This window comes from Syzygium oleosum, unplaced genomic scaffold, assembly GCF_021117445.2.
Source record: "Syzygium oleosum isolate NSW1041296 unplaced genomic scaffold, Sole_v2.1 Sole_v2.13, whole genome shotgun sequence".
Lineage (NCBI taxonomy): Eukaryota > Viridiplantae > Streptophyta > Magnoliopsida > Myrtales > Myrtaceae > Syzygium > Syzygium oleosum.
In genome coordinates, this window is record NW_026607497.1 from 5560753 (window position 1) to 5585968 (window position 25216).

At 42.4% G+C, this 25216-nt stretch overlaps 1 protein-coding gene and 1 non-coding gene across 2 annotated transcripts; one reads left to right on the forward strand and one right to left on the reverse strand.

Moving 5' to 3' along the window:
- Positions 1 to 14660: 14660 nt before the first annotated feature.
- LOC115675151 (thaumatin-like protein 1) lies at positions 14661 to 17584 on the forward strand. Its single transcript, XM_030597760.2, has 3 exons — positions 14661 to 14852; positions 14956 to 15649; positions 16764 to 17584. Exons 1-3 carry the CDS (start codon positions 14789 to 14791, stop codon positions 16948 to 16950), a joined length of 945 nt encoding a protein of 314 aa, XP_030453620.1. The 5' UTR covers positions 14661 to 14788; the 3' UTR covers positions 16951 to 17584.
- A 6969-nt stretch (positions 17585 to 24553) lies between these two features.
- Positions 24554 to 24637, reverse strand: TRNAL-CAA (transfer RNA leucine (anticodon CAA)). The gene has a single exon. It is a non-coding gene; the product is annotated as a tRNA-Leu (tRNA).
- Between the last annotated feature and the right edge of the window lie 579 nt (positions 24638 to 25216).

The following is a 25216-nucleotide window of genomic DNA, read 5'->3' on the forward strand; positions in this document are numbered from 1 at the left end:
AGACCAGATTCGCCATCTTCCGCCACGGACAGTCACTCGAATGGTGCCCAGGCTCATTACATTTAAAGCACTTTCCTGGATAGGGCTTGGCATAAGGATTCGGAACAACATCACAAGCCTTTGACGCAGCGAATTCAGAAGGTTTGGGCGCCTCAACATTACTCTCCAAACTTTAGTTTGTATTGTTGAATTGCCGATTAGAGGACTCAGCACCCTCCTGCGATTTTCCTCACCCGAATTGTTCTCGAGGAGCATAATTTCCCATTCTGCTTGAGTAATTGTTTCGCTCCAACTGCAATTCCACTTTCCTAGCCATCTCTTGCACATTCTCGACAGAGTATAAACGATGTAACGAAACACGATCTTGAATATTCAAACGTAGACCATTGATATACCTGGCGGTTTGTTGCGCTTCAGATTCGGCAAGATTATTGCGGGCCGAAAGTTGAAGGCATTCCTCCGTGTAAGCTTGAACTGTCCGACTTCCTTGTTTGCAAGCCTGAAATTGCTAGAACAAAACTTGCTCAAAGTCAGCAGGAAGGAATTGAAGCTTCAACAACTGCTTCATACAATTCCAAGTTCGGATAGGTGCTTTCCCTTATCGACGTCGGGAAAGTTGTGTTTGCTCCCACCAGGCTGAGGCGCTGCCCTTCAATTTATACACCACGAGCTTTACTTGGCAGTCCTCTTCGATCTCCATGGCATCGAAGAATTTCTCAACCTCCCAGAGCCAATCTAGAAAGCCTTCAATGTTTAAGTTGCCATTGAAGGTAGGAAGGTCGACTTTCAATTGATACTGTTCGTGTTCTCGCCGATATCCTCCATGTTGACGACCCCCACGAATATGCTCTCCTTGGAATCCTCCATAACAGCAACCTTCACGAATAGGCATGTCCTGGAAATCCTCTTCATCTTCTTCTTCAGAATCCTCGACATAGTCTTGACGCCTTTGTCAGGGATTCGCCCTTCGCTCCATAGCTACTCCGAGAACTCAAGCGACAGGAATACGCTCGGCTGGAAGATCACCAAGGTTAGGGTTAGGGTTAGGGTTAGGGTTTGCAGACAACCGTTGGATGGTGGCAAGTAATTCTTGCATCGTCCGTTGGTGGTCTCGCAGAGGTTGTCGAGTTTCCTCGGCAAACTGGGTAAATTCCTCGCGTGTAACAGGTTCAGCACCCTCAGCTACAGAGGTGTTTCAATTCACGTTGTGAGACATCGTCGCAGGGAGAAACCTTGCTTTGATACCAAATGACGCAAGGTAAGCTATAACTGAAAAAAAAAAATTCCAAAGTAATTCTAAAATTCAATTGATAATAGTCTTTTTTTTCATTCATCGTAGCATCCTTTTATAGGCGAGTAAGGAACAACCCTCCAAGCTTGGAAAATAGAGAACTTAATAAATTCCTAGAAGACAAATCACAATTAATAAGGACTCTGGAAATCTAAAACTATTCAACTACTCTCGAAAATATAAGAGATCATTAATGGCCTTCGACGTCTTCGAGGAATGCTCCGGCATCAGTCACGGTCAAATCGCGTCAGTTTCTAGTGATCACCTTTGTCAAGATAATCACATGCCAATCGTTCTACATTACCATCTTACATCGGTGCCCTAGAGACAACTCAAGTGTCTCGTGTTTCGAGTCAAGCAACAAAGCTCTATAGTACAAGAAATTAGGACCCCAAAAATTTCCAATCAAGTAATCTAATTTATGACTCCAGTAACATGGAGCCTATGAATTCTATAACGGGAACGGAAGCTCTCCTAGTGCCACTGAATCAGCGTCCTGAAGCAAAACATGGCATTATCCCAAATCCTCTGTTTTCTCGTTTCTCTTTCTTTACGGTTATCAGTCCTCCCTTTCACTACAGAACAACTGTGTCATCCTGCGCAGGGTAATGCATTACTGCAGTTTAGCGTTTCACTAACTCTTCAAATTGACTCACGTTCATACTTCAATCACAGGACACGTAGGTTGAAAAAAAGACAGTTCGCTGCACGTGGGGTGGTCTCAACTGCGGCTGTTGATAAGGAACTCGTTCTAGGGCAGCTCTGACGAATATGCATGTTATTGTGGAACTGCCAATAGCAGGACTTGTACGAAACTGGAAGAGTTCTAAAACTTTGAGTTACATCTTTGGCTGATTAAGTTGAAGCAGTTATTTCAATAAAAGCTCTGAGTTATCAAACTTCCAAGGGCGCGTAGTATGTGAGGACACTTCAAGTATCCCTTCTAGTGGCAGTGTGTTTCACTAGGATATATGAAAGTTGTGGCTTCATGAAGAACAAAACTAATAAGAATATCCTCATGGGAAAGAAAAGTTCAAAATTTGATCCTAAAGAGCATTTAGCTGCCATTTTAGCTACGTTTCAGTTATGGTTCTCATTGATACGCAAGAAACCAAGTTTGTTAAATGGCTCTCTGGTAATGGTACATTTAGAATATGGTGAATCTAATCAAGTATGAGATTTAAACTCGGCATTGTTATTTCCATGAGCCAATAAATGTGACATTGTTAAATATGTCTTGAATTTTATGCACTCGGTTCGGTTTATCACTCGACCCAACATATTTTTTGTGCGACCCAAAAGTGGAGAAAAAATTGAGATTTAGTTCGCGACGTGGAGAGTTGGCCCAATAGGTCCAACCCGAAACAAGCGAACAAATCTCTATGGCGGTCCGCCCAAGCTGGAGCAAGCGAACAAATATCTTGGGGGGTTCGGGGGCTACGCCCCCGAGGAAATTTTTTTGGGAGCCCTATTTATACTGCGGCTAGGTTTTTTTCATTGATTAAAGAGATAGATTTTCGTTTCCGGAGAGATTTGTGAGCCGTGAGATTTTGTTAAGTCGTTTTTTCGACTTCTGAAAACTGTACTCTCTTTGATTATAGTGGAATCTTGTTTTGCCTCGCCCATGGACATAGATCACCTTGTGATCGAACTACGTAAATCCTTGTGTTCTGTATTTGTTTTTCCGCGTTTGTTTCGAACAGACATGATACCCAAACATTTCTTCATATACATCAATGAATTTGCTATTTTACAAGATTTTGTTCCCTGTGATAACTTGGGTATAACAGGAGGATATTGAGAAAAAAACATGCTACATAATAATACGATCAGTATGTTGATGCCAATACAGCCACCAATCAGCTGTCAGAAGAGTTGAATGTCAAAATACCGGAGGTATATGATCGCTTTAGTCCTAAGATTTGAACTTGAGCTTTTTTATTACTTATATCTGCCTCCTGAGCTTTGGTTTCCTTTCTCTGCTTGAAGTAAAACCATCCTTTTAAACACAGCATCCTCCTTCTAATGTTCACAAAAAGTGCCTTCCGTGATAGGGTCATCAATGTGAGACTGTATCTGGATTTGTCTGTGAGGCTTTCGGGCACATCCTTATAACAGGTCAAAGCATCAAAGTGAGGGAAGAAGTTGATGGATCTAAGCAAGCTAAACGTGACCACCAGGATCAGGAGGAGTCTGTCTCAAGTTTACAGAATTGAGGTACAAAAATCCAGGGAGTGGTCATGCTTATATTGGTCATCCTGGGGAGTGTCATGCTTATATTGGTCATCTACTGCTTTACGGAGTAATATCTCTCTGATGTCTATCTCTGCCACAGGTTCTATCAAGAAATGCCAAAAAGGTTAGATTTGAACGGCCAGACAAGGAGGAGGAGATGTTGCAGAGTAAGGCGTAACTCGGTTGGTCCCCAAAATCATTAAAAGGAAATGGGAGCTGTAATGAGGACATGCAGAGTCGCCGCACTAATTGGCATTTTTTTAACAAAAACAGGAGGTTTTGTCGCTCAGATAAACATACAAGTGATAAACATGAAGATGACTGGAAAAACTAGTCAATAGTAGCATTGCTACTTCTTCTTGAACATGATAAGAGAAGGATCAACAAATGAATGAGAAGATGAGTTTCGAAGATCAATCGACTATAAGTTATTTCCACAATGCAGGGAAGCTGTGATATCTGCGTCTTCATAGGCAAATTTTCAGTGATAAATTTATCTGTGAGCATCCATTAGCCTATACTGGAGTGCAAATGATCCGATAACTGGCATGCTTGCTCTTCAAGTGTGGTCAGAGATAGAAGACTAGAAAAGGCCTTGACGCGGGGGAACGACTGAGAAAATGAGGCCAGCTTGGGAAAACATTGCAAATGGTTCATAGAACAGGGTGTGGGTCAACTCGGCACCAAGCCACCAGAAGGCTGCAAGAGTTGCCTTAAACATGAGTAGGGTGTTTGTAAATGGTCTGCTTGGAAGAAGGGGAATTTTCTGGTGAACTGATGCAAATCCTCATGTAAGCAAAGCAGGTCTTTGAACTCAAACTAAATGGATAACATGAATAAACTAGCGTAAGTGTCTGGTCCACCGTTGCTGGCCGGCTTGGGTCACTGATCCAATGACTGAATTGTTGGAACCGAGTCCAAGGTCCGCATGCGGGGACATCGAAATAGCACTAACAAGTTTGGCCCCTCCCTCAACTGACTGTTTCACGAAAGATTTAGAAATGGAAAAGTTTGATTTGATCGGCTTCTCATTATCGAACTTCAACTTCTCAAAAGTCTTGAGCATCTTTAACGGCAACTCCAGTGCTTATGAAAATGATATATTAGAGAACTTGTTTACCTTGAAACCAAAATAGAAAAGAGAAATTATTAAGGAACTTGGATTTGGCTTGTTCTTATTGAAATTTCTTTCCATTCTAAACTTGTTCTACTTGATCTCTCTTTAAACTTTTAGTGGTGCTTATGTGACCCCCGGTCTTAAGATCGAAATTACTGGGTTTCAAAATGCTTGTTCTGAAAATGACGGAACTGAGGGAACTTAAACCTGATCCAGTACAAATGTCTGCTGTTTCGCCTAGTTCCTTCGCGAATTTATCATCCTCGTTGACGTTTTTCAGTGCATCTACATGCCATTTACAAGGAGAACTTCCGCTCAACATTTTCCGCTTGCCAAACCTCCTAGATCTCAGTTTGAAGTTCAATGATATCACGGTTTCTTTTCTAAAATTTAACTGGAGCAAGTCTCCTAAATCTTTAACACTTTCATTTACAAGCATCACAGGTAAAATAGCTGATTCAATCGATGAATTGAAGAACTTAAAAATCTCTCTATCTCGGTAACTGCATATTGATGGGATCAATTGCCTCATCGCCTGTAAAGTTACCAAAATTAACCTGGTTCAACCTTTCAGGCAATGAATTAACTTGTCATATCCCGTCATTCGTTGGAAAGTTTGAACGACTCATACATTGGAGGCAATTTCACTTGTGTTTCAGACTTCAGAATCTTTTCAACACTGAAAAGTCTGCTAGTCCTTAGGCTTATGGTAGAGTTAAATCTAGCTTACAACAGTTTGAATTGTACATTTCCAGAGCGTGAGACTTTGACGTTGTCATCCTGCAACTTGGCCAAGTTTCCATTTTTTTCTGAACGCTTCGCAAAGCTAGAACTCTTTTACATGGGAATCCAATCCCGTTTGATATAGCCTTCGGTGAAAGAACTCGGAAATATAATATATGCTTGGCAAGAGATAATTATCAAAAAAGTCATAAACCCTTTGTATACCGGCCAATTTAATCATAAACCTTTCAATTGTGCCAATTTAGTTCTAAACCTATTGTACGCCATCTAATTTAGTCATAAACCTTTCAACTGTGTCAATTTAGTCCTAAATCTTTTGACAATTTGCCAATTTAATCCTAAACATTATAGTGATTTTCTAATTTAGTTCTTCAGCGATTTTCGACTAAAATTATCTGGAAGGGCTACATTGGCAAATCGGTAAAAGGTTTAGGACTAAATGAGCAAATTTTCAAAAGTTTTAAGACTAAATTGGCACAATTGAAAGGTTTAGGACTGAATTGACCGTTGTACAATAATTTTAGGACTATATTGATCGCCGTACAATAAGTTCAGGACTTTCTGGACAATTTTCTCCGCTTGGTAATCTAAACCCCAACTAAAAGGAATTGAGCAGCTCTATTCATTTTGCCGATGAGAACTTACCACAGCACTTGCTATACATATTCTAGTAAGCTCCTTTCGAGTAAGCCCAGCTACTCTCTCTAGCCCAGTTACTAGTTTTGGATTTGCATTCAGAAACTACTCCAGACCATTACACACATTTCCCGCAACTGCACTTTTCTTGGGTCCATCGACTGTAGCAGCTGGAGTTCACGACTTATTTTTGTTATTTCTTTATGAATTGAGTTCAGAAACTTCAAAGAAAGAAAGATAAACCAAAGTGCGTAGCTTTGAGTGGTGACCCATCTCTACCTATCGATAGTGAGAGACAAGCTGCTGTGGCCAGATCAGTGATGGGGGACCAAAGGGATAAGATTAGGCGTTTCTTGACTTCTTCTTTTGCTTCATCGATTGATTATAACCCTACTTGCCGTCTCGTGCAGATATAATGGGCCTCAAACCAGTCAAAGCCTTCAAGCTTACAAATTGTTTGCATGGCGGTTACCTGTAACCCTCGTGAATCATACTTGACATCTGACATTTTTTTAAAGGATTTTGGTAATAAAAATGCCTCCCGAACACTAATTAAGATAATTAGCAATAAGTAAGAATGTGTATCAAGACCCTCTTTTTGTACTTTTGATGCTGAAAACGTGCACATTCATTCATGAAACTTGCCCATACATCGAATAGAAGAAGTAGCATTTCCATAATATACCTAACTAACAGGCCAGTAGAATAATATATCTAACCAGAAAAAAAAAAAAAAGAACATGTGTGGAGAGAAATAGTACAAAAAAATTATTAAAACTAAGCTAGTATGTAAAAGGAAAGATGAGAGGCTTCTGAGATACTTGATAAAGGTAAGAGGTTAATTAATTACTTGTTGATCGTCTAATTGGCGTACTTATGATTTTGTCGATCTATAATTATTTGCGGCCATAGTGTATTCCAAATGTATGCATGGGGAAGTTTGACGTTGAAATGGCCATTGAATTGGTTAATCAATAGTATGTATTAGCGCACTAACATCTATGTATTAGCGCACTAGCATCTAATGTCATTTCTCAATAGCTTTAACCTTCATAAATGCGGACGTTCTTTCGACAAATATCTAAGCTAGCCGCCTTCAATAAGATTTGGCACTCGGCCACAAAGCCAATATGAATTCATAGAGAACCACAAATCTGACCAAACCCCACGAGATATTTTCGTGGGAAGATAGAAGATTCAACTGAAAATGAAATCAATTTGTTCTTAATTGATCTCACAGTCCGCCATGATATACGCACAAATCGTCTTATAAGGGTCCCAAAGCTGCCAAATTGGAGAAACGTACTTCATAGGTTTGAAATCCTCAAGCTGGTAAAGTTGACCATCATCCTCATCATCACCGTCATCTGATCGCTACATGCAGAAGGAAATTGATGTTCGCGGTTCTCTGTTGACGAAGGTTTCACTCACCGCTCCCGTCATTCCTTGGGCTAGCAGATTTGACCTAGGACCTGTTTATTCAAGGTAAGACTCATTCTAGCAATTGATTAAATTTAAGGTTGGGTGGTTGTTTTCGGGTGAGACCAATGTCTGGAGAGTTAACCTAATGCCAAGTAAACAAAATGGCAGTTGCAGTTGAACCGAAAACAAATTATAATGATTAACTTCGGCAACTTAGCAAAGCAGTTGAACCAAGTTGAAGTAAACTTCTATACTTCAAATCGTCTCATTGGCGAATCATCGCGGGACCAACATAAAATATTCGGTAATGTGTTGAGGTTGTTGCAGATAGTCAGCCGATTTAAAGAAACTTTAATTACAAGGTTGACCAGGTTTCATTGATTTTTCGGGGGGTCAAAGGAACGTGTTCCTTACTTGTCAACAGAAGATAGACTTCTTCAATTTGTTTGGGCGGGATTCATACTTCCCATCAATAAAAAAGCACAGATGAACCAAGATAAAAATTTTGCGTTGCAATTTCTTTTTCTTGATTTTACTCTTTATTTTCTTGTGATTATGTGTCAGATCCTAATACAATTAGTGTGATGGGTAGGATGAATTTTCTTTTGCGCCAGTCGATTTCAGGCATCATTAGCTGACAATAGTCCTTTTGCCAATAAACATGCAGGGCCAAACCAAATTGATGTCCTCGAGTTCGGTCTTTTGCACGTTTCTTCTTCTGGTGCTTGGAGGACTGAATTGAGAGTGAAAGGGAAGAAAATGATTTGGAGGCGATGAGATCCCCAAAGATATGATTATCGTCTGAGTCATCGCCGCATGCGTTGCTTGGAATCAATGAACTCTTGAAAAAAGAGAATTGATCATTGTCAGTGAGTTCACATCTAAAAGCTTGTAATGTTATGAGTATTGGACATCAGAAATGTGTCTAATCCCGCACTCTCCATGTATCTGATGTCGTGTCACTATGTGACTCCCGTGTGACCTCAAGCTAGCGTAATGCGTTTCAAAATTGTGACTAGAGTGAATGATATCGTGTTGCCAAAAGGCCCGAGCGAGGACCGCCTAGTAAATTATTTTGTTAAAGGGCACAGAGGATCGGGTCTCGCGTATATTTCGTGCTTGCTTGATTCGATCTGCTCTGGTGCGGGCGAGCCTGCGAGCCCAACTCCTTATTCTTGTTGTTATGAAGTCCATGAAGTGAACTGACAAATAAAGAGACGAAAAGGGAGCTTTTTAAGCAAGGTGTGGAAAGGAAAAATGTAGAGAAGGGTCTCTGATCTTGCATCATGCATGTTTTCACTGCTGAATTGGTAAATGATTCTCACCTGATTTCAAACTAGCTAGATGTGTTTTGTAAGTCGTGCATACGCGAATGAGTCTCAACTACTTGATAATTACATCATATGGTCATTATCATTTTAAACTCTCCCTTGAGATGTTTGATGCGGTATGATTCACTTGAACCCGGAATCAAATCACTCATTATACTTTATGCCAAAATTTAGTATGTCATCATGTATGTATCGCGCAATTTCAACCACTAAAGTCAGACTCAGGTGTGCAGTGATTAGGATTAGAATTTAATGTGGATAAATACGTACATTGAAGAACCAAACTATGTCTGTCTATGTAGGTTATAAATGTGACATCTATGCGGTAAATCGCAAGCGACTAACATTATTGTACGTGTTTAGATCATTAGATGCCTATTTTAGGACAGCAAGTTGGTGCAAAGTGTTCTTGATGGAATGCCACTCAACACGGCATGTGTCTTTAAATCTATGAGGTAATGTACTAGTCGCTTATTTGTCACGGGAAAGTTACAATTTTAAAGATGCAACTTTCATTTGCAAGCGAGCGTCTCGTATACGAAAATACTTTTAATTCATTTCACATACAAAAATATAAATTTCATATTCATGAACGAGTTCCATAAAGTATGCCTTCTGAGTCATAGCTAGTAGCTTAGCCCGACCATGGCATGATTGTCATCTTTAGCGACCGATCCAATTTCCAATTTCACGTTCCACTCAAATTCAAGAGATTTTGAATTCAACTCTTTCATGATCTCATGTATTTAAAGGACGAGATTAGAGCTGGATGTCGAGATTAATACATAGTCCAAATGGTAAATATAGCGACTTCGATTCACGTCGAGAACACGCACTGGATTATCTAGCCGCAACATATCTTGTGTGCAGAGACTCCCTGGCTTCTAGCACATAGTCAGGACTGTGGTGATGAGTTCGCCGACCTTACACCTTCGGGTCATGGGCAAAGAGGAGTAGGAGGGGCTCGATTTAAACATCTCGAAGCAAGTTCATGAGTCTGTGATATCATCCGGAGGAATCGTTAATGCTGGTCTGCCCCCATTAACGCAATGAAAAAAATGTCTTTTGCCGAAACAATGCGAACTAATTTGTGATGTAGATGAAGTGGCCAAGAGATGTGTGCACGCGCGTAATGGTTGAATCCCAGATTGGGCAAAGCAGAGTTTCGAGCGCTGCTGCGGATTTTTTCTACGCCAGAGCGGATCCGCGTCATTCTTTTTGGTCGCATCTTGGGACAAATGACTAGTAGGCAAATTTGTTTCGTTTAGAAGAAAATCACTTTCTCTAATCAAAAAACAGACAGGGACTCAAGTATTTGGCTGCATTTATAGTGGCCATGGCCACGTGCCCAGATCTCGAGTTCGAACGATAATGACAGCAAGCTAGAGATTTGGCCAGCTACGGGTCATGGCGGCCGCTAGCGAGCTCGAGCGGCCATGGCGGTAGCTATTGCCAATTTCTAGTGAAGATCAGATTGCGTGAGCATATGTCTAGCCCAAATAATGTGTTTCAAGGATAATTGTCCAAAATGTTTTGAATTTACCGTACGGTGATCAACTCAATCCTAAATTTTTCAATTTTATCAAATTAATCTTTAATCTTTTGATGATTTTTCAATATAGTCTTTCTAACCAATTTTGGCCGAAAATCATTGACGTTGCAATCCAGTCAGTGTCGGCCGCTTTACGTGGCACGGCTAGCACTGACATAAATGATTTTTTCAATTTTTTTCTCCTTTTTTCCTTCCCTTTCCTTTTTTTTTTTTTCCCATTTCCCTTCACCAGGCATCACCGAGGCCCCAGCAACCGGTGGATAATGAAAAGGAAAGAAAAGAAAAAAGAAAAAATTCAAAATATATAAGAAAATTTGCAAAAATTATCCATTTATTTGACCATGCCACATAGGACGGTTAGTGCTGACTGGACTGTCACATCAGAAGATTCCAGCCAAAATTGGCCAAAATGACTATATTGATAAATCGTCAAAAGACTTAGGACTAAATTGACCAATTTGAAATTGGCCAAATTGAAAAGTTGAGAACTAAATTGGCCACCGTATAATAGGTTTAAATTTTTTTTGACAACTTCCCCTGTGTTTTGCCATGGCCATAGTGTGGGCAAGTTCTCTCTCTCATTTTCGTTTCTAATTTTTATGTTGCATAACGTGGCTTCATAACAAATTTAAATAAATCATAACACGACACGAGTTCTCCAACGCCTTAATCAACCGACGACCTACGTCAACAAAAATCGAACGGCAAGAGAAAGAGTATAACGAAAGGACTAACGTGAAATATTTAAAAAAGTAGAGAGACATTTTTGAAAAAAAAAAACAAGTAGAGAGACTATTTTTTAATCAAAAAGGGCTAAAACCCAATACAAAAATTTAACAGCGTACATTTACTATGCTTATTTTATCACTTAATAAAACATTAAATAACTTTTGTCAAAAAAAAATATGAAATAACTCTGAAGAAGGTAATGAAAAGAAACTAGTATCCAAGCGCTTATCGATTCCAAGATTAGTAAGCCAATCAGCAGAGCGATTTTCTTCTCAAAAATTATCTTGCACTTTAAACTAAAAGTGAAAACACAACAATCTTCTCTTATCTTTAAGGCATCATATATTTCCGGGAAAATTCTAAATAAGGACCTAAAGTGTCTTTACTTTCTCAAATAAGGATCTGAAGTGGACTTTGTGTCAAATAAGGACCTGAAGTACCCTTATTTTTTCAAATAAGGGCCTGAAGTGGCTATTTCTATTTCAAATAAGGGTCTAACTTTCTGAATGGTTAAGGCATTTACGTCTTTTAACTTTTTTTGAATTCTTTTCCTGTCTTTTCTTTTTTTCCTTTTTTTCTTTTTTCTTTTTTCTTTTTCTGGTTTCTCTTTGTGCTTCCCAGTGGCCGGGCAGCCGGCCACCGGCGAAGCCAGGGGAGGGTTGGGCAAGGGTGGCCTCGCCGGCAACAGGCGAGGGACGACCTCGCCTGGGCGAGGGCCACCCTCGCCGGCAACGGGCAAGGGTCGCCTCGCCGAATCTCGGTGAGGCGACCCTTGCCCTGGGCGAGGCCGCCCTCTAAAGTCACAAGCAATGGCTGGCCTCACCTAGGCGACGGGTGGCCGACAAGACCCTCGCCCATAGGGGTGTCAAAACTGAACCGTATACCCGAACCAAAACACGAATCGACCCAAACCAGCTCGAAATTTTATGTTATTTTCAGTTCGGGTCTCATTATGTTCGGGTAATAGTTATAAAATAGGTATTGTAATGTGTTTCTGTTCAATTCGGATCATAACACGTACCGAACCGAAACACGTCTTTACCAAAAACATACTTCGTCTTCGCCACTCCGCGAGTTGAATCGAAGAGACAGTCCTGGAGTCCAAAGAGTTGCCCACAACGTTAAACTGTCTTTTTTTCACGTGTCTCTCTCTCATCTTCTGGAGACTTTGTGAAGACTCTAGCAACCTACACTCTGTCTAGTCTCCCCCCAAACTCTCGCACTCCGCAAAGCATACTCTCTCTCTAGTACCTAGTACCCAGCAGCTGGTCCTGCCGATAAGCCTCCACATCCCTCCATGCAGTTCAAAATTCAAAATAAGTGACCTTCCACTTCTCTATCTCTTTCTCTTCGTTCTCCAAGAACACAGAAGCCAAGCACAGGGACATAAACATTTTCAGTTTTAGTGACGGGGGATTGGGGACCGGTGGTGCTATCGGTGCTGCTCAGCCCGGGGCTACTATTCTAGATCCCGGGACGCCACCGAGCAGTCGAGTTCGGCAACATGCAGACCAGCGGTGCCTTCGTCATCATCCACACCATCATCTTCTTCGACCTCATCACCATCTTTAAACAGGGAAAAGGGAACAAAATTGAAACTTTAGCGGTCACCAACCTTGGTCGATCTTGGGTTCTTCCAGATCTGCTACCCTCCCCCCCACTCCCTCCTCTCCATCATCGAGCCAAGGCTGAAGCCCAGGCCGAGGCTAAGTCCCCCGGCATAGAAGGAGGAGTCGATTGAGGCGCGTGAGGAGAGAGTGATGGTGGACAAACTTGGGGAAGAAAGACCAAAAAAGGGGGACAATCTCTTTCGCCAGACATCTCTCATGATCTTCTTCTTTTTCTAAAATAGGAAATCGAGCCTGATTGTGCCCTAGAGGCTAGAAATGTAGATGCAAAAAAAAACAAAATAAAAATCTGAAATCCAATCCAGACCGACCCGACCCGACCCGATGTTTCAGCTCGAGTTATATGAGATTCGGGTAGTGTTTGGGTCAGCGAGAACACACATCTCCTATGGGTCGGGTCGGGTTAGGTAGCACGAAAACTCGACCCGACCCGATCGTTGACACTCCTACTCGCCCAAGCAAGGTCGGGCCTCGCCGATGGCTTTTGAGGGCAGCCTCGCCAAAGGCATGGGTCGCCTCACCGAGGCGAGACTGCCCTCACCTAGATCCGGTGAGGCCATCCCTCGCCGGCAGCTGGCAAGGGCCGGCCTCAGCTGGGCGAGGGTTGCCCTCACCAGATTGGGCAAGGGTGACCCTCACCCAGCCCTTCCCGAGCTTCGCCGGTGGCCAGGCAACCGGTCACTGGCAAAACAAAGAGAAGATCAGAAAAGGAAAAAAAGAAAGGAAAGGAAAAAAAAAAAAAAAAGGAAAAATAAAAAATAAAATTATTTAAAATTAAAATTATTTTTAGACGAAAATGCCCTTGACCTCACCGTTCGCCAGCCAGAATATTTCGCCGTCCGGTGACCGGCGAAGCCAAGCCCTTATTTGAAACTCTCATGGTCACTTCAGGCCCTTATTTGAGACTGGCATGCCACTTCATGTCGTTATTTAACACAAAGTCAACTTCAAGCCCTTATTTTAGAAAATGATGACACTTCAAGTCTTTATTTGGAATTTTCCCTATATTTCGTATTTTGATTTTCGGACAAAAATACAGGATGGTCAAATATTTCACTCACATCTATTTTCCTATAAAAAATGTAGATGCAAAAAAAAACAAAATAAAAATCTGAAATCCAATCCAGACCGACCCGACCCGACCCGATGTTTCAGCTCGAGTTATATGAGATTCGGGTAGTGTTTGGGTCAGCGAGAACACACATCTCCTATGGGTCGGGTCGGGTTAGGTAGCACGAAAACTCGACCCGACCCGATCGTTGACACTCCTACTCGCCCAAGCAAGGTCGGGCCTCGCCGATGGCTTTTGAGGGCAGCCTCGCCAAAGGCATGGGTCGCCTCACCGAGGCGAGACTGCCCTCACCTAGATCCGGTGAGGCCATCCCTCGCCGGCAGCTGGCAAGGGCCGGCCTCAGCTGGGCGAGGGTTGCCCTCACCAGATTGGGCAAGGGTGACCCTCACCCAGCCCTTCCCGAAGCTTCGCGGTGGCCAGGCAACCTGGCCACCGGCAAAACAAAGAGAAGATCAGAAAAGGAAAAAAAGAAAGGAAAGGAAAAAAAAAAAAAAAAGGAAAAATAAAAAATAAAATTATTTAAAATTAAAATTATTTTTAGACGAAAATGCCCTTGACCTCACCTGTTCGCAAGCCGGAATATTTCGCCGTCCGGTGGCGGCCAAGCCCTTATTTGAAACTCTCATGGTCACCAGCCCTTATTTGAGGCCCGCATGCCACTTCACGTCGTTATTTAACACAAAGTCAACTTCAGTTCCCTTATTTTAGAAAATGATGACACTTCAAGTCTTTATTTGGAATTTTCCCTATATTTCGTATTTTGATTTTCGGACAAAAATACAGGATGGTCAAATATTTCACTCACATCTATTTTCCTATAAAAAAAATCCCACTTGCCGCCGCAGCGCCGTCCCCCCCCCCCCCCCCCCCCGGGCGCCACCACCTCTATAAATTATCTTGCACTTCCATTGAAGAAGAAGAACTTGCTGAGGCATTGATTCTCACCCACCTTCACCAACCTTCCACCCCCAGCTCTTCTTCTTCTTCTTCTTCTTCTTCTTCAGTTAGTCTCCTTTCCTCTGACACTATCAATGGCGCGACTCACATTGTTGGTTACTCTGTTATCCTTCCTAGTCCCTCCTCAGTTGGTACCAGGTCATTGCCAACTCGGAGCAAGTTCTGAGCTCCCACTTCGTATTTGCTCTTTGGTTTTTCTCTCGAGCTGATCAAGATTGTGTTTCTTTTTTCCAACCTGCAGGTGTCTACTCCACGACTTTCACGCTCGTCAACAAGTGCGACCACACGGTGTGGCCCGGCATCCTCTCCAACGGCGGCGAGCAACCCTTCTCCTCCACCGGCTTCGCCCTCGACAGCGGCGCCTCCAAGTCCCTCGCCGCCCCCGCCGCCTGGGGCGGCCGCTTCTGGGGCCGCACCCACTGCTCCGAAGACTCCACCGGGAAGTTCTCCTGCCTCACCGGCGACTGCGGCTCCGGCAAGCTCGAGTGCTCCGGCAGCGGCGCCGCCCCGCCGGCCACCCTCGCCGAGTTCAAGCTCGACGGCTACGGCGGCATGGACTTCTTCGACGTCAGCCTCGTGGACGGCTACAACCTCCCGCTGCTGGTGGCCCCGCAGGGGGGGTCGGGCCAGAACTGCACCACCACGGGGTGCGTCGTCGACCTGAACGCCGCCTGCCCGTCGGAGCTGAAGGTGACGAGCAGCGACGGGTCGGAGGGGGTGGCGTGCAAGAGCGCGTGCGAGGCGTTCCAGCAGCCGCAGTATTGCTGCAGCGGCGCCTACAGCACGCCGCAGACGTGCAAGCCCTCCTCCTACTCGGAGCTGTTCAAGAGCGCCTGCCCGCGCGCCTACAGCTACGCGTACGACGACGGCACCAGCACCTTCACCTGCGCCGACGCCGACTACGTCATCACCTTCTGCCCGTCTCCCAACACCAGGTGAGCTCACCGAGATCTCTCTCTTCACTGTTCAGCTTTTGCAGCTCGGACGTTCGAGCGCAATTTTGTCATTATCGAAAAGTCCGGGTCCGGTCCCCCATGTGAACGTTGCGGAGGGGTAATGCGATTGTCCCCCCATGTGACATGACTGGCCAGAGTTTGTGCGCTTTCAGACAAACTTAGTTTTGCCTGAGCCCTACACGCATATATCTCAACATTAATTTATTAAATATGTATATCGAAAGTTTTAAAATTTATAACGAAATTATAATTAAATTTTAAAATTTTTAAAAGATTACAATCAAATTTTAAAACTTTCAATAAATATAATTAAGTTTTAAAATTTGTCAAGTTGATACAATCAAATCTTTTATGAACTCCGTTCAACTTGACAGACGAAAAATGCTAATAAGTTTTAAGACTTGATTATACTTTTTCAAAATTTTAGAACTCAATTGCACTTTGTAGGTCTTTTAATATATTTATCCCAATTTATTATTATCCGATGTTTCTCGCCTTAATTTTTGCCTATGTTGGCTAGGGACATACAATTTGTAAATAATATTCCCACCAGCTTAGTTGCGAACGTAACTGAAACCGGGTCAGTTGAATTTCAACTCTACGGGAGTCCTACCTTTGAAAACTCAGCCGAGAATTGAATAAGAAGTCCTTTTCCTTCCTAAAATGAATTATTACATAGAAAAAGTATATCGCTCTTTTTAATGTATTTTCCCAAGCAACCCAGTTGATAAAATAATGATTCATTAATGAGTTTAAGGTCCCCCACTCTCCCACACATGTTGGCTGTGTGGGATACCATTGCATCGAATGGCTCAACAAGAGCACGAGATATAGCTCGCAAATGCACGACGGCCCTTCGATCTTTTCACCGTTCCCTAGTTCTGGAGATCCGGGTCCATTTCCCTCTTTTCGATGGCGGCCCCCGCACATGGGCTGAAGCCGACCGTTCCCCCCCCTCTCCTCCTCCTCAACGGTCGTTGGCGGCGGCCGACTGACCGGTGCCGTCCAGACTGTCTGCATTGAATCGCGAGCCCCCATTCTTTTACTTTTCGTTTAAACTAACGGTAACGTTTGTTCTTGGGAAAACGTGCAGCCAGAAATCGTCGTCGTCGTCTTCCGCCTCATCGGACCAGGCAACGCCGGCCGCCTCGGACTCTTTCAACAACAACACGATGGTGTACGAGGGCGTGGAGGAAACGAGCGGCGCGGCGGCCAGCCACGCGGTGGCGGGGCTGGTCGGCGTCGGGGTGGCAGTTTGGCAGCTGTGGCAGCTCTCCTGAAGTATTCCGCAACTACTTTCTTCTTAGACGACTAACCTTTTAGTTTAGGATCAATATTAATTAGGCCCATTTAGCTTCGTAGTTACTTTCACATGCACACCCAAGGACTAACCTTTTAGTTTAGGATTAATATTAAGTAGGCCCATTTAGCTTCGGAGTTACATTCACATGCACACCCATCTATACTTTTTGGCGTGGGTCCCCAAATCGGGCGGATCTTGGACCCACAGTTTATGATCTGATCCGGCACGAATCTAGAACGAGATCACCGGCATTGGCCCCACGCGCATCTGGCCACCGTCATGTGGAGCTGAGTCACCCATGACAAAGAGATCGACCGGCCAAAAACCGAATTGGACCATGGCCAAGGCCGGCTGGTCACGTTTCATCATGCCGGATGATGGGTTGTTGTCATAATCAGAGCAAACACAGCTTGCGTTAGGTTGGTTTTTGGGGGGGATTCATTATTGCGAGACGAGTGCTTTTTTCGCGCTATTCTTTGTATTCTTTAGATGGGAAAAATTTGAGGGGGTGTCGTTGAAATTTGTTCTGGAAGGTGGGGGATTCTTTGTAGAATGTGGCCTGTGCATCATTTGGTGCCAAAATTTATAAGGGGCGGTGCTATTTGATTAAACATTATATCTATTCGCTTGGAGAATATGAACATCTGATTTTGTCGGATGAGCAAAGTTGTCCGATCCGTTATCCTCGGGGACGAGGCTTCTACGTGGTTCCTCGAAGAATCTCTCAATCAGTAGTCGAACTATGTTTTATCCAAGTGCATATGGGTAGGACGTGCCACGCATATTGCTTGTATCTAGAGCTAATATATTTCTTGATGGGTGATGATGCGAGCTTATCTGGATCTAATATTACATTACATTCAAAGGTTTAGGAGTCATTTTACTTTGCTAGAGTGCACGCATGATTTGGGAGGTCAAGGGGATGACCATTTTTGGATTGGATGTATCTAGCGCAACATGACTTTCGAGAAACAATTACCAAAAGAAAAAGATAATTGTTAGAAAAAGTCATATTATTGTACATATGCCAATTCAATTTTAAACTTTCCAATATAGTCATTCTGGCAAATTTTGGCCGAAAATCGCCAATGTAAATACCGGCAATCCTATGTGGCACGGCAAGCGCTAACATGGACAAGTTTTTGCAATTTTTTTTTTAAAATTTCTCAAATTGTTTTCTTTTTTTTTCCTTTTCCTTTTTTTTCATTTTCTTTTCCTTTTACCTATGGCCAGTACTCGACAATGGTCGACAACCGGCCACAGGCCAGGGTTGCTCTTGCTAGATCTAGGCGAGGGGTGGCTTGCGAGGCCACCCTTCACAGGTGGCTGGTCACTTGCTGTACCTAAGATTGGCCACAAGCAAAAAGGAAAAGAAAAGAAAAGAATAAAAAAATTAAAAAATCATATAATTTTTAAAAAATTACAAAAATTATCTAACGTCAGCACTAGTCGTATCATGTTGAACGGACAGCATCCAAGTTTTCCGGCTAAAATTAGCCGGAATGACTATATTGATAAATTATCAAAATGTTTATAACTAAATTAGTCAAATTGAAAATTTATGATTGAATAAGTTTATGATTTTTTTGATAATTTTCTCTCCGTTCCGATTATGGAAAAACTTGTCCAGAGAGAAATTCAAACGTCCCATCTATTATATCATGGGTGTATTACTGCCCGCCCCAGTATCTAAACAAGGCCCCAAATCGTATATGACAATTGTTGCTAGTCAAAGGGTAAATAGTATTCGTGCCGAGTGGCGGTTTCAGGTCATAATCTGCTTGGAGAAAAGAAAACCATTCCACGGCATTTGACTTTCGAACTTGGTTTAGAAAAATAAATCCAGCCATCACGTATGCTGGCGAAAGATAACTCATTTCGGGCACCAACCATATGTCATCTCACCAAACTAGAGAAATTCCCTGCATCCGTGCTATTCCCCATGGAATGACCACTCCATTTCTACCTAGATCTGTTAAATGGGCCTTGAACCTATATATGATCCATTTAAAAATAAATAGATTATATATAGATCACTATAACTTTAAAAAGTCCATCTTAAATAGATCTTAAAGTTTTAAGCCTATCATAAATAAGTCTTAATAGATTGACTATGAGACTCATGTCCAACCCACCCATTAAGCCCACACACACTTTCCCCCTTTTTATAAAAATATTTTTTTTAAAATCGAAATTATTTTTATTTTTCTTCTCTTTTCTTTTCTTTTTATTTTTTTTTGTTTCCTTTCTTTTTGGCCGGTGGCTAGCCATGGCGACGGTCGGCGGCCGGCCACCGACCACGGGCAAGCTCGACCTCGCCGGATCAGCGCCTTGCCCAAGGCTGGCAAGACTCGAGCTCGCCGGCCTCAGGCGAGCCTCGAGCTCACCCAATTCCGGTGAGCCGAGCCGAGCCGAGCCAGCCTCGGGCGAGGCTCCACCTCGCCAGATCAGACGAGCTCGAGTCTCACCATATCTACGAGGCCTCGAGCGAGCTTGGCCTCGTCGGCCTTAGGCGAGGCTCCAGCATCGCCGATCTGGTGAGCCTCAACCTCGCCTCCCTCGGGCGAGCTCAACCTCATTCTACAGGCTCAAAGAGAGAGGGGCCCGTGACATGATGATGTGTTGACACGAAGCGTGGTTTGTTGCATGCACATGGCTTTGCTTGTTCCTTCACTCCCACGTTTTTGCATGCGTCGGTGTCTATGTGCGTGTCCACTTCTCGATCCATTTGCACGATAGGAACGAACATGGCTTGTTCAGGACGACCACGAGACGAACGTGCTTCTCTTTTCCCTTGGTTCTCTCTCTCTCTCTCTCTCTGGTAATAATACGAAGGACGCATGTTATGACACCCAAACGTTGTCCCAAGAAACCTCGTTTCATTTCTCTTTTTCCTCTTTGGTGTTTTCCCCTTGGGAGCAAGCCAATCAATTTAAGCAGTGCACCTCGTTGTTTATCCTACTTTGAATAGGTTCACTCCATCAAAGAGATTTATTTTACATATTTGCTGAAGTATGTGATGAGAGAATTAGATCCTTCCTTGAAGGAAGTGGTTGATGGTCAGGTCAAGCAAAGGGTGCTTTATCACGTTTCTTTCATTGAAAACATGGGATGTTGAATAATGTTATTTGATTTCATAGCACATCGAACGCTTAAAAGTCCGGTGCTTTGTGTCAATGGATGAGGTTATTGGACTGATTTGGTCACTGATTATGACATCTTAATATATTCTGTATGGTCTATTTTCGAGTGAGATCCTTCTGCACGTATTTGACCCTTTTGAAGGGGCCAAAAAAAATAAAAGAGAATCAGCGTTTAGCATTTTTCATCTAATATACTATCACGGGAGTGCTGTTCATCGGTTGACCTAACATGACAATTCCGTTACGGCTCCCAAAAAATGGAAATAGTTCCTGTTGATTTATTTACTGAAACGTAATTAGTTCGTGCATCATTCTGGTTAATGTCCTTCAGAGTCAAAATGACTAATTTGTTCATCCGCTTCGTTTTGCTAAATTGGGTTTTTATTATTGTATTCTGTCTATTCTCCCTTTTGGAGTTGTGACAGAGCATGATTAATATAATGTTGGAGGGATAAGGACTGTCGTGACGATTGTGCGTCAATAGGGTGGCTGATCATTGAGGGTTTGTCTGAATAAGCTCGGCCCAACCATTGCTCCTTCAGCCTAGCTGACATAGATCTTTTGACATGAGGCTTGGAATGTAGGCCCAGCCTCACACTCGACCCTAACGATCTTCATTTCATTTAGGACTGTATTTTCCCCCGCCTTTGATCGAAAGAAATTTTCTCCAATCATGTCTTTAATCGACTGATTACAAGTGATTATGGACATCGCACCACACGTAAAGGGTAATATTTATATGTATAACCCACCTATGATAAGACTGGATCCGGGATGAAGGGAAAGCATGATCCTTTGAGTTGTTTTTTCTTCGTTTTTCTTTCCTTTAGACTATGTTTTTTCTCCATCTTTGGTCGGAAAAAGTTCCTCGATCAGTCTTCTAATTGCTAGCTTACAATTATGGACATTACCCACATTATGCCATGCTTTTCTCTTTAAAGTCAATTTTCTGATCGATAAGTTACTAACGCAAATATCACTCACATTTATTTTTTGACCATGTTTTCCGTCATCCTTGATTAAAGGGACCTTCTCCCAACCAAAACTTCTGATTGGGTAGATTACAAATATCCACATCATCCAACCAGGGATGGAGAGGAAATTATACCACTTTATTTTCAGTTAAATTTGCATATAAGTAATATTTATAACATAACTCAACAATAGGGGGAAGTTTCCTCCAATAGAGCTTTCTCCTGATATTAGGAATCCATTTCTACTCTAGAAAAAATGCAATCTCCTCAAAGCGTCACAATTTGCATTTACATCTTTCAAAAGCAATTGACTTGTGTGTTAACTTAGTGTTTTTGGAACAGACTTGTGTGAGCAGATTAAACACATGACATACATTCAATTCCTTTTAGCACCTTAGTGCAAACAAATTTTCGATTTGAGCGATATCCATCCAATTTTGGGTAGCGCCTGACTAGCTCAATTGGATATTGCATGAGCTCGGAATTTTGCTTACTTAAGATCACGGACATTATGAGCTCCTAACTAGATGAATAAGAAAAGGAATGATATGATGTACATTAGCAAAGTATACAAAGAGCTCCTTCACTAAATGTTTATTCAAGCTTAGTCAAATCAAGACGGCCAAACACTTAAAAAGCTACAACAGTAAATGGACTTCAAGGGCTAAGACACGTGGATTTCCATGTATATAATTATAGTCTATGGATAGATAACCTTCATGATATAAAAAGGGGCTTATCAGCAGCCACCAAATTGCTACAAAAGACATGAGTCATTCACTTTTTCTTTGGATTTTGAGAAGACGCACATGGCATATCTCCCATGCATCAGATAACGCCTACAAACCCTTTTCCCCATTCCCCTTCTCCAGGTCAATCGTCAACCACAAAAATCAAAATTTGCATACATTTAGTATTCGAAAAGATAAAAAGTTGAAAGATTGACGTACCCTTTTCACTATAGTAAGAGATAGAAAACGATTTATCGCCCGCCTATCCGACGTAAAAATCTTTCATTGACACGCACGCATTACTCCCTTTGCTTTTTTGTTAAGTAGATCTCCTAAAAGCATGAACGGTGTAACTCTTCAAAAGAAAAGAGGCAAGAAGCGAAAGGTACGTGAACCCCATTTCTATCCGAACGACCCTTTACACGACAGATAACATGCACGTCAAAAACTACGTACACATGCTTTGTCGGATTGTTAAAGAACTATCGATGTCCAGTAGTCTCGTTTCTTGATCTGTCTACGTTGACTCGTCGTTGGTTTCAATTGCTTTACACGTTAAATTCCCGTCACTTACCAGAAATTTGGATCAGCTTCTTCTGGCAGCAACAAAAGTGTAAAGGGGAAACGGCGTGATCTCACTCGGATTAGTCAAAGTTTTGTGGTTGGGTATTAAGTGTACAGTTTCTGAACCATGCGAAGTTGAAACCACCTTTTCTCGCGAATTATGAATTACATTTGTCAATCAGTTCACCAATGTTCCGCGATCGATCATTGAGTCTTACGACGAGCGACGGTCTTCATCGGTGTCCCAAAAATATGGATAGCGGAAAGCACGCACATGCTTACGCACATCATTGTGCATGGTAGGCCAGTGATGAAGACCACTCGTGTAAAGTTTTCTTTAAATCGGCTACATATCCTCTACTCGGATAATTATGTTCATTTAATAACTAAAAGACAGCATATGCTACCTTGCATAAAAGCTGCCGGGAGTCGGATAAGAGTCTTCAAAGGTGGTTTGCACATGCGCATGTTGCATGTACCTATTGGCCTGGCTCCATCAACGAACAGTGTTATCCGACATGCAACGTAAGCTTTGAGCTTTTCTTTTCCTTCTCTTTTTCTTTACTTCTTCTCCCCTTTGCTGCGAGCATTCTCATTGATGATGAAGAACGAAAGAAAGGGAGCAAAAGACATGACTTATGACGCAACATAATCACTTAACAAATCCCCTTTAACAGTAAAGCAGAGATAAAATAAAAAAGTGCGATTGTCTGTTTGTCTGGCCAGCTCAAAGTGCTGGTAAGTTGAGCAGACTCTTTGCATGGAAGGCACGTCGAGAGGTCCTCGAATTCTTCTGCATGTGTCACAAAAGCTTTTGCATGGTCAACCGCTTACACGACGGATGCTGCAGAGTAGTGGTGTTCTTATCCCAATCTCTATTGCTTTTTTTCCAGCTGCTTTTTCACCCTTTATGAAAGACCAAGATCAGCGTTACGTATGCGTTGTCGATCGCTGTATTAACCTCCCCCGTCAGTGCTTGTCTTGAGATTATGATTACCTTCACGAGGTCAAATGATCTCTCTCCAAAGCTCTCCTAGTGGGGGGAAAAAGGAGGAGAGGAAGAAGAGAATTCACTCACGTAGTCAAACGCTGATTCACTACGCGGATTTTCTTGACAGCCAAGAATACCAACATGTATCTTTTACGGATTTATTATGAATTATCTCGACAATTGTATAGGTGTGAAAAGACGTGTGCCAAATTTGAATGATTGAAAGAGATGTGGGAGTACGACCAAAAAAAAACTAGATATAGGAGATTGTTTGCACTTAACTTTTTGCTTTCCTCGATCATTAGTTGGAGGAAATACCCTCTAACTAATTCTTTTCATTGGTGAATTATAAACGGTAACCTCTCCAAGATTACATGTAGCTCCATCCATGATTGGAGGAAATTCCTGCCAGACTAAGGATTAATCGGATGAAATTGGGTTATTTTCCTCCATCCTTAGATGGATGAAATCAATCATCAAACCAGACTTTTGATTAGTGGATTACAACTATGGGCACTACCCACGTATAAACCTAACCAAAATAAAATAAGGATTGTGTCTATATTTGTCATCCATCAATCAAGAATCTTGTCGAGAAAGTTTTTTCCAAACTATGAATTGATGAAAACATCGCCCCTTTTAGTTAAAAATACATTCAATTGTATCCTTATTCTTAAACACCAATTAAAGCCAATTTTCTCAAATGAGTAGAACATGGGCCTTAATAGCAACAAGGTGTGGGCCTATATGGCAAAGAGTGTTTGCTTCTATTTATTGTGATCTTGGATTTAAGTCTTGTTGGGAACACCCTGAGAGTAAAATCTTAAATGCGCTAAGCCGATGTGAGAAGTGCGCCTTTAAGATCGTCTAGAGAGCTAGACGAATCGATGTGCGCAAAAGCCGGCAAAAACACCACCTAACCCACAATACCAAAAAAGACACGATGGCCCTTAACATACATAGTCTTAAACTCTGCGCGAAGAAGATTCTATATGAATTATGGATTTTGGTGATTACCTCCTTTAACCTTGTGGGCATCAAGACCACTCGCAGAATGGTTTACTTCCATTTGGCGACATAAAGACATCAGAAATTCAAAAAAAAAATTTAAAAAAAAACAAAGGAAGGGAAAAGGAACAATCACGGAAACAAAAGGACATGGAAGAGAAAGGGAACGTGTCAGAAGTGGGATTTGAACCCACGCCCTCTTTCGAGGACCAGAACTTGAGTCTGGCGCCTTAGACCACTCGGCCATCCTGACGATGTGACCTTCGTGTCGATATTATTTTATTTAAACAATATAAACAATTAAAGGTGCATCTAAAATGAAGCAGCAAAAAACGATTGAGAACGCCATGAGTGGACGTGCCGTGGTCTCCAGTATAACTATGCTCTCGCATCTGAATAGGTAACGTCATGACAACGTACCCGTTAATGCCAAGTACACTGGATTCGACGTACAAAACCAATGTACAAAATGACGTGATATATTTTGAAGCAAGCATTCAAATGGGAGGTCCGGTCATCGTGTCGAGGCGACCGATCGGCCTTAGTCACGCAATGCCTTATCGTGTCCGAAATTTTCATGAGAAATATAGTGCGCATCCATCAATTTGAAATCGGTTCGTTCTGATTATACCTGATGGAGAGGAAAAGGGGGTAGGAAGTACACGACTTAGAAATTATGAGTTTCGTACGCGAATGGGATGATGTGCCACGGTCTCGATCCTTTAGCGAGACACAATCCCTCAGGAATCCATCCGTCATCTCTTCTTTCTCCGTGGGCGGGTCCTCCCAAATTCCTTAGTGCAACTCCACGCCACTCGAGAAGAATTTCGGT